Genomic DNA, 10,037 nt, shown 5'->3' with positions numbered 1-10,037 from the left:
GCCATAATAATCATATACAGTGTATATTGACAAAATAAAAAAAAAATAAAATAAAAAAAAATATTTTTATTTTTTTAATATTGGGAGGTAACTTCATAGTAAGTTTTGGAGAATCTGGACTTACGATGGCAAACTAAGCAATTTCTTTGACTTAACACTGCATTTAGCAAAGTATTAAATACATTTTGAATTACAATTTTTTCAAATGACAATAGGTTTATTGAGATGAAACTCCGTAATAAATAGAGGAACATCTGTATAGATGAAACTCAAACATGACTTGGAAAATTTTAGTGAAGATGTAGGTAATGCCTTTAGGGTAATTAAAATAAATTAAGTAAATGGAGTTAATGTGAACCTTGATGTTAGTCTCTAGTAATTTTACATGATAAATATGGTCAGCCACAACGATGTGTTTTTATTGTTCCCTTTAGGGACTTCTGTCCATGTGGACATGTGACAGAGTTCTACTCATGGAGGCAGGAGAGATGGTCTACTGGGAATTTCCTGATTCTTCCAAAAGGCATTTCAGAGGAATCCTCTCCTCTGTTTTGGAAGGTCATTTTAATATGTACATGTGATGCTTTGGAAAGCCATTCATCTCCACACATGATTAATGTCTAAATTGGCAAAAGAAACTACCTAGATACGTAGATGGTAAAACAAAAACAAAAACAAAAACAAAAAAAAAAAAAAACAAGACTGGATCTGCTCACATCACAGCTTCTTGTTTTATTTTTTATTTTTTTTTATTTTAAATTTTTATTTTGTCAATATAACATGGACAGCTTCTTGTTTTAATAGTCTATGATACATGTTAATGTTTAGTCAATCCCAGTCACCCCTCTTTACTTTCTGCTGAAGTAGAAACTCATAATAATCTAGAGACATTAAGATAAAGAAAAAAAGATTTGTAAAATAACCTGAGTGCAAAGTGAGGTCAAAATTAATTTGTTGTACATAGTAACACAAGCAGAAAATATGAATGAATGCTCACAATAGTTTAATTTTAATTAAGAAAATTCTGTGCATTTCTTAGATCTATTAGAGACTCGCACTGATAACACTGAAATATTATTTGTTCATGAAGCTAAACATTCATATTAAAACAGTAGGTTATTAACAAGGAATTGCTATTACAATGTTAGCTTTTCTTTAGAATATAATCCTCTTCTTGATGTAAAATAAGCCTAGATGATAGAAACTATTGCACTTCCTGGAGCTTGTCAATTAGCCAAAACACGGGGACTAAGCATACATGCTTTTGGAGTACAGCATGCATGTGGGATACTTCGCAAACCAAGGGTTTTCTCACTTCAGGAAAACCCATTAAAATAGACAAGTTAAGGAGCTTTTAAAACTAACCCTACCTCCCAGATATGGTGCTAATATAAAGGATAAAGTCAACACAAAGAGATAATAGGAAAGGTCACAAAACTGTATCAGATCAATATGCTAAATATACAACCTTTTTAACCTGGGCTATGCTCNTACTCTCAGAAACCATAACACTACTAAAAGAAAACATAGAGGAATGATTTGGGAAGTAGGTCTGGGCAAAGATTTTATGATTAATTTTTTTAAAAATATTTTTATTTTTTTAATATTGGGAGGTAACTTCATAGTAAGTTGTGGAGAATCTGGACTTACGATGGCAAACTAAGCAATTTCTTTGACTTAACACTGCATTTAGCAGAGTATTAAATACATTTTGAATTACAATTTTTTCAAATGACAATAGGTTTATTGAGATGAAACTCCATAATAAATAGAGGAACATCTGTATAGATGAAACTCAAACATGACTTGGAAAATTTTAGTGAAGATGTAGGTAATGCCTTTAGGGTAATTAAAAATAAATTAAGTAAATGGAGTTAATGTAAACCTTGATGTTAGTCTCTAGTAATTTTACATGATAAATATGGTCAGCCACATCGATGTGTTTTTATTGTTCCCTTTAGGGACTTCTGTCCATGTGGACATGTGACAGAGTTCTACTCATGGAGGCAGGAGAGATGGTCTGCTGGGGCTTTCCTGATTCTTCAGGAGGGCATTTCAGAAGAATCATCTCCTTTCTTGCATAAAAGAAGGTATCTTCATATCTCTGTGTGACTCTTTGGAAAGTCATTCATGTCCACAAATCATAAGTGTGAACTGTAGCATGAAGCTAAAATGCCAGGTGAATTAGTGTCCAAATCTAGGAAAGTCAATAACTTGGATTCAAGGGCTGTTGAAATACCCAAGCCTGGATCCATTCACATCTGGGCGTCTTGTTTCAATAGTTTGTGATTTGTGTCATTGTTTAGTCCGTTCCAGTCACCTCTCTTTGCTTTCTGCTTAAATAGCAACACAAAATAATCAACAATGAGATATAAAATAACTAATTTGAAAAATAACCTAACATCAAAATTTGTTAGTTGTACATACTAACACATGCAGACGATGTGAATAAATGCTGATTGTACTCAAAATAGTTTTATCTTAAATAAAGAAAAGCTGTGCATTTCTTAGATTTATTAGAGACTCATGTTGAGAACCTTGAAACAATATGTGTTAATGACTCGTACCTTTAAATACAACTGTGTGTTATTAAGCAGGAATTTCTCTTATGTTGTTAGTTTTCCATTAGAGATAATCCTCTGCCTTACATAAAAAACCTAAGGAGAGGAATTTTTGCACTTATTTGAGCTCATCAATTAGTCCAAAACAGAAATAAGGACACATTATTTTGTTGTACTGCAGGTCTTAGGGACACATTGCAAACAAAGAGGTTTCTCATGTCTTCTGGAAAAACCATTAAAATAGACAAGTTTTGGGACCTTTGGTGATTATTATGTATCAGTGTAGGCTTGTCTATTGCTACAGACTTACCACTCTCATGAGGGATGTTGACAGTAAAGGATGCTGGTGGGAGGATCAGGGCTATATGGGGACTTTCTGCATCTTCCCCTCAATTGTCCTGTGATTTATCAATTCTCTTTAAAGATAAAATTTTTAAAAAGAAATAACACATAGAGTTTGATGACATTTCTGCCACTTCTTAAGTGAAGACATCATGAGTCAAAAAACCTTGCTCCAGGCTCTTTATTCATCTGATTTTAAGACATGTGTTTGCACAGACACCTACGTGAGGATTCCTGTATCAGCTGCATCAACTGGAACAATTTCCTGCTGTATGAATATTGCTTACCTGGTGACTGTGGCATGAAAATTGTCCCATTTATTAATGGTTCTATTTTCTTTATATCCATTACTTAAGCCCATTATCTAAAAAGCCTGCAACGTAATCACCCCTGTCATCTCCTCAGTCCAGCACAGCTGTCTTCTCCCTCAGGGTTTATGACATACTCAGGATGTGGCTGTCACACTGTCTCTTGCACAGAAATATATGGCTGTGTCAAAAAGCTACTTTATTTTGTGTTTCTGACCTGCGGTATGTCAACATTTATATTATGTGACCTCTTTAGCATTATAAACACAAGAGCACACCTATATACACATGGACGGTATGTTTTTTTAGTTGCATATGACATAAGGATGCTTTGCAAACAAAGAAGTTTTTTTAAAAAATAAAGAAAATGGATGATACAGAAAGAAATAACAAGTGGAAAATTGTTTTTTCAAAAAGATTTCTAATAATATTTTGTAATTCAAACCAATGCAACATTTGGTACTAGATTTGTACATTAACTCCTACTTCCTAGAGAACTGGCTAATAAGCCTGAGTCCTGTACAAAAACAGATGATAAAAAGTAAAATAAATGTTCCAGCAGATAATTATGCCCCAAAGCACTCATCTTCTAGGCTATGATCTCATCCAGACGTTCAAGACATGGAAGAGTGTCAGCAAGACGCAGAGTTGGAGATCTCACCCTTTGCTCCTCATAAAACACAGCAGTTGGACATCTGTCCGCAGATGGAAATATCCCTGGGAGAGCTCAGCATTCCAGTCAAGAAGCTACAGCAACACAGTGGAACAACAAAACAAAACAAACAAACAAAAAAAAATAGAAAAAACTCCCCAAAAGGGCATGAGGCATGGCTTCATTTTGCCTGCACCATCCCATCCCCCAGGACAATACGGCTCTGCGTGGAGAGGGGACTTCTGGCCTTCAAGTTTTTCCTGTAAGAATAAGGGGAGTGAAAGAAGCAAACATCTTAAGGTAGCAGCAAAGAAGATTGACTGGGATTATCAGTATCAGAGACCTGGTGGGAGCCACTGTGGTGTCCAGTGTCCAGCTGTGCAGGACCCCCCAGGATCTGTTTCCTCTGAGGAAACCAGCCGCCAGCTCTGCAGCCCTGGTCAACCCACCACTGCTCACCTTTGCAAACTCCACCTGCTGAGACACCACCTCACTTTTTCCTCCTCCCGCAACCTCCTCTTACCCCAGGATCTATCACTTGTGCTCCTTTGTATTTACCAAAATGTTTTGCAAACTTATGACATGATAATCGTGGATACATGTTACTGTACATGTGACCAAACCCATAGAAAGCACAGCAGAAAGAGCGACTCCAAATGTAAAGTGCGGACCTTTGGTGATTATTATGTATCAGTGTAGGCTTGTCTATTGCTACAGACTTACCACTCTCATGAGGGATGTTGACAGTAAAGGATGCTGGTGGGAGGATCAGGGCTATATGGGGACTTTCTGCATCTTCCCCTCAATTGTCCTGTGATTTATCAATTCTCTTTAAAGATAAAATTTTTAAAAAGAAATAACACATAGAGTTTGATGACATTTCTGCCACTTCTTAAGTGAAGACATCATGAGTCAAAAAACCTTGCTCCAGGCTCTTTATTCATCTGATTTTAAGACATGTGTTTGCACAGACACCTACGTGAGGATTCCTGTATCAGCTGCATCAACTGGAACAATTTCCTGCTGTATGAATATTGCTTACACGGTGACTGTGGCATGAAAATTGTCCCATTTATTAATGGTTCTATTTTTCTTTATATCCATTACTTAAGCCCATTATCTAAAAAGCCTGCAACGTAATCACCCCTGTCATCTCCTCAGTCCAGCACAGCTCTCTTCGCCCTCAGGGTTTATGACATACTCAGGATGTGGCTGTCACACTGTGTCTCTTGCACAGAAATATATGGCTGTGTCCTCAGATCTCAGACTGCTCAGCTCCATGAAGGCTGTGCTAATGGACGTGTCCTTGGTCATGGTGACTCTGCCCTGGAAATTCTGTGCATAGCTTGTGCCACCAGAGCTAGGGTTGATCCGTCCCATCCCGTCAAGCCCTTGTCCAGGGACCTGGCGCACCCAGTCCATATAGTAGCTTGTGAAGGTGTATCCGGAAGCCTTGCAGGAGACCTTCACAGACTCTCCAGGCTTCTTCAACTCAGCCCCAGACTGCACCAGCTGGACTTGGGAGTGGGCACCTGTGGAGAGGAGATGGGAGAGGATTAAATATTATTCTGATGGTGCCAGTTCCTTTTTCTTCCCTTAGACTGGTAAGCCCCTTACCAGTAGATGCTGTGACCAGGAAGAGGATTCTCCAGCTCCAGTCCATGGTGAGTGGCTGTTCTCCCAGGGGCCTCTGTAGGGGAGTGAATGATTGTTCTTAGAACACAGACATAACAGTATTTATCTCAGTAGACCTCAAATCATATGCATATTCATGAGGTATAATACTTTATATAGTTCAATAACTATCTCAGCCTGAGAAGGGAAGATCAGTGACACGTGGGTCAGGCAGCAGTGCCATGCTGAGGGCTGAAGTCCTCATCCACCTTAAGGATACGCACCTCTTGCCTCATCTCTCATTTGTGTGCAAGCAGAGCTCCTCCCTTTGAGGAACAAGACCCCACATGACCCACATTTGAGTGGTATGGTGACCACCTGGATCATTTATGAGCCCATCAGTTTCTGATTTTCTGAGCAGTTGCTTTGACCCTGTTCTGGTCCCCTCCAGGCTCCAGAACAGCCCATTGGTGGCTCCAAGAGAGTGACCACTGGCCTTTCCACATGAGTGTCCAGCAGGGCCCACAGGTGGCTGTGAGATCTACTGGACACTCCTGAGCTTGTTTCCCCTGAACCTATCTGGTGAGATGGGCTCCAGGATGTTCAGCAGAATGACTTCTGGTCCTCAGACTAACTCTGTTATTTGTAATGCAGGGCTGTGTCTCTGATATATTGACAATAGAAGTTGAATGGGGCTCTTCATAAACCAACATTTTCCAAAATATTACCTATGAATTGTGTTCTGAATAAATTTGTCTTATCCCTAACTCCACATCATAGAATTTACACAGTATTTACATACTTTCCATTCATGCCCATTTCTCCTTGTACTACTAATTTATTTGTGATCAACTCATGTTCATTCATCTGCCACCATCTCTGACTCACCACTTCCCTCTCAAACACCAAGCCCAGGTAACGTTACTTAGACTTGAAATATGAATGCCCTATTCCTGGAATCAGTGTGTTATCCCAAATTCTTCACGATTCAAATTAATAATGCCATCCCTGTACTCCAGCATTTTACTATTAAGATAACTAGAAGAACTAAAAATCCCTTCCAAGTGTGGCTCTCCTTGTATTATTGTGTCAGGTGAATGCTCCCAATAAAATAAAATATTTATACAAACATCAGCACTTCTTTAAAAATGTGTATTTTAGATTACTATTTGTGAATTAATAAATTCCAGGCCTTGAGAAGAAGCCCCTCCCCCAACACCGTTGCACCTGCTCCTGGGGCTGGAGCCTGTGCTGGGTGGGTCCTGAGCGCCCCCTGCAGCCCAGCGCTTGCCCTGCAGTGGAGGCTTCTGTCTGGCTTCAAGGTGTGTTCTCCTCAGTGTCTCTAGTGCAGTATTAAAGGTCTGTTCCCCAGCTTCAGAATGTATTTTCAGTGACAACATATGATTTTGTCAGCATTTCTTGAGATAGCGAATTGAACTCACTAAGCCCAAAGTGCTCTACAGGGAAATAACGAACAAGTATTTTATAAAACTACCAGGGAGCCTCTTCCCTGGAGCTGCCAGATGCTGTGACACAGTCAATACTCACTTGAGTCTGGAAACTAATGGGGGGCTTTGAGAGAGTCTCTTATCTCCTTCAGGATCCTCTGGCTGAAATTCACAGCAGAGGACACCTGAGCCAACAGAATCAAGGGACTCAGAGCTCACTCCACAGCTTCTAATGCAGGAGCGCACACACACACACAAAACACATATGTGATTTGTGTTAACATCAATGGGCAGAAAATATTTATTTCTTCCCTGTGTCTTGCATGTAGGTAGTGCCCTCACACTGACCCTAGGCCTGGTTTTGGGACTTGCTTTGCCAAAAAGAACAAAATTAAACATGATGTTAGTGGAGACTTGGGGAATGCAGGCACATTGGACTTGCCTGTTCCCCCATTGTCTGGGAACTCTGCAGATGTCCGTGAAAGAAGCCATGCTCGCCCCATGAATGCTCAGACACTGGGAGCCACATCCAATTTGTGCAGCTCACACAGAACACCCCAATGTGTGGGGAGGGTCACACTGGACCTGTAGCACAGATGTCCCAATTCTCAAAGGGAACAGGTAGGATCCTAGGGCAGAGCCATTGGGGGTGCTGGATGGGGTATCTCATCAGGAGCAGAAGGAGGATCTGATCTTGGAACAAGTGACCTAAAAAAGTGAGCTCAACTGTGTCAGAGCCCCTATAGACCTGTGCCTGGGATGGGCCTCCTCACCTCGCCTTGTCCACTGTGGGTCTCTCTTGGGGATCGTGTCTCTGTCTGACATGTGCAGGTGGGCTCTGACGGACTTGTGTTTCAGTTCTCAAGTCCAGGGATAGAAGAGTTGCTCTTTACAAAAGGCTTCCCAGAATTAACAGCCTAACCTTTTGGCTTAGTATGGCTTTGGGAAATTCCCTGGAGTTTCTCAAAGGACATGTTAAAATACATCAAAATTAACTGGTTTATTTAAAGGGCATTGTCAGTACTAAAGGTGTTTTTGATGCATGTTCCTGGTATGGGTTGGCTCCATTTAATTTTGTCATTAATCTTCCTTGTTAGAAATGTGTGCATGGCCCCATTGTGTCTGTGGTCATGCTCCTGTATGTGTGGAATGAAGTTATTATGTTGGATTTCTATCCACATCCCCCAGGGAGGTGTTGGGTCCGAGTGCTGTGGTGTTTACAATTACTTGATCATTAACCAGTTACAGATTTCTTTGTTTTCCCCATTCCCACAGTTTCACTTGACTTACCAAGAACATGTTGTTTCCCTAGTAATAATAAGAATGATATAGTGTGTTTTTGTTAGTTTGAGTAGGATCATTTAACTTTTCACTTTGTCCTCTGTGCTTTTCCCAGAGTCTATTGGCAGGGAAATAGAAGGTATAAACATTGTGATTTTGATTAAAATTAAAATGATCAATATAGAGTATAAACAATAATAAATTGTTAACCATAACTAATCAATGTTATTAAAATCAAGTATAGTAAGTATAAGTAAGATTTATAAAGGGTTAAGTTGTAAGTTAATAAGGTTAATAATTATAGTTTAAACTAAAAGTCTGACGCTCTTTAAAGCCAAGCATGCTGCTACTGTATAGTTTCCTGGCCACGAGCCACAGGCTTTGGGGTGAACTATTGATGCGTAAGTGGGTGCTTTTGTCACAGCCTGAGTGCCTTGGAATGTTTTGACCTTTCCTTTTCAAAAGAAACAAAATAAAACATGTTTTGATTAAAAGATAAATCAATGTGTAAAAGATTAGGTTAAAAAATATATAAATAAAGCAAGATTCTAATGATTGTCATCCACACTTGCAGTAGACATCTGTGGTCCGTCTCTTCCTTTTCACCAAATCCACACCACCTGTTCAGGTCCAAGGAATCTTGCAGAGCTGGTCTCTGGCAATGAAAGAGTTTATATTGGAAAATAAAACAAAGGAACTAGCAAAGGGCAGCGGAAGACTGGCTGAAGTGACCACCCTTGCTATTTATTAACAGGGAGTGGCAGTTTTTCATAAAATTCATTGCATGTTTGTGTCTGATAACCTCACATGATACTAATCATACTTGTGCATGAAACTCACATTTGATGTGTGTATCATTCTCCCATTAAAATAATATGTTTGTGGGTGTGATATTTATTTTTATTGAAAAATTTGTGATATGTAAACCTAATGAAGTTTACATCTACACACATTATAGTCAAGTTTTAATAAATGATGACACAGAGAATTTTGAAAGCATCAAGAGTAATGTGACATCTCACATAAAAGGGAACATGGATAAAACTATCAGCAGATTTAACAGAAGAAGCCATATAGGCCATGCAAGAGGGGGGTGAATATAGTTAAAGGGCTGAAAGAGAAACACTGCAAACCAAGAATACTATCCTAAACTGTTTCACAGGAAAAAGAAAGATCCTTTTCCAGATCAACCAAAGCCGAGGGAGTTTATCACCACTAAACCTGCCTTAGAAGAAATGCTAAAAGAGGTCTTAGAGATGAGGCAAAAAGACTATAAATACCAATGAGTAAGAATGTATTGAAAATAGAAAACTTACTTGTCAATATGACTGTATAATAAAAATGAAACCATGATACTGTAATAGAGCTGCATAAATCATTTAAACTGTAGTATAAAAGTGACAAATTTATTAAGAATAAATACAAGTATGATAATTAGTTAATTGATGCATAATGTACACAGATGTACAATGTGGCACCACTAGCATAAAGTACAGAATAAAAGTGAAGAGTTATTGTATGAGGATATGTTAAAACATTTGTGGAAAAATATAATTAAAAGATGATATAAATATTTCCATGAATTTGTTGAAGTACTTTTGTGTGAGTCAATTTCAGTTGCTGTCAGCTTAAAACTGACTGCTACAAATATAAAATCATTTATGTAAAGCTCATGGAAATAAGAAAATATAGAAAAATAGTTGATACTCAGTAGATGAAGAGAAATGAAAGAAAGTGTAAAATTACAAAAAAATCACGTCAAAAAGATAGATACTAGGAGAGAGAAAAAGGAACAAAGAAAGTACAAGGAGAAAAACAATTAACAACATGG

The 10,037-nt window shown here is 38.5% G+C and overlaps 1 gene segment (V, D, J or C); it reads right to left on the bottom strand.

Moving 5' to 3' along the window:
• Nucleotides 1-5,077: 5,077 nt before the first annotated feature.
• On the bottom strand, nucleotides 5,078-7,763 carry LOC103582687. The segment is given in 3 exon segments: nucleotides 5,078-5,395; nucleotides 5,481-5,553; nucleotides 7,699-7,763. Coding segments are annotated over 2 exon segments (363 nt in total).
• Between the last annotated feature and the right edge of the window lie 2,274 nt (nucleotides 7,764-10,037).

The sequence above is a fragment of the Galeopterus variegatus genome, unplaced genomic scaffold (genome assembly GCF_000696425.1).
Source record: "Galeopterus variegatus unplaced genomic scaffold, G_variegatus-3.0.2 Scaffold17351, whole genome shotgun sequence".
Taxonomy (NCBI): domain Eukaryota; kingdom Metazoa; phylum Chordata; class Mammalia; order Dermoptera; family Cynocephalidae; genus Galeopterus; species Galeopterus variegatus.
The sequence above is the reverse complement of the archived record's forward strand: the minus strand, read 5'-3'. Positions and strand labels throughout refer to the sequence as shown.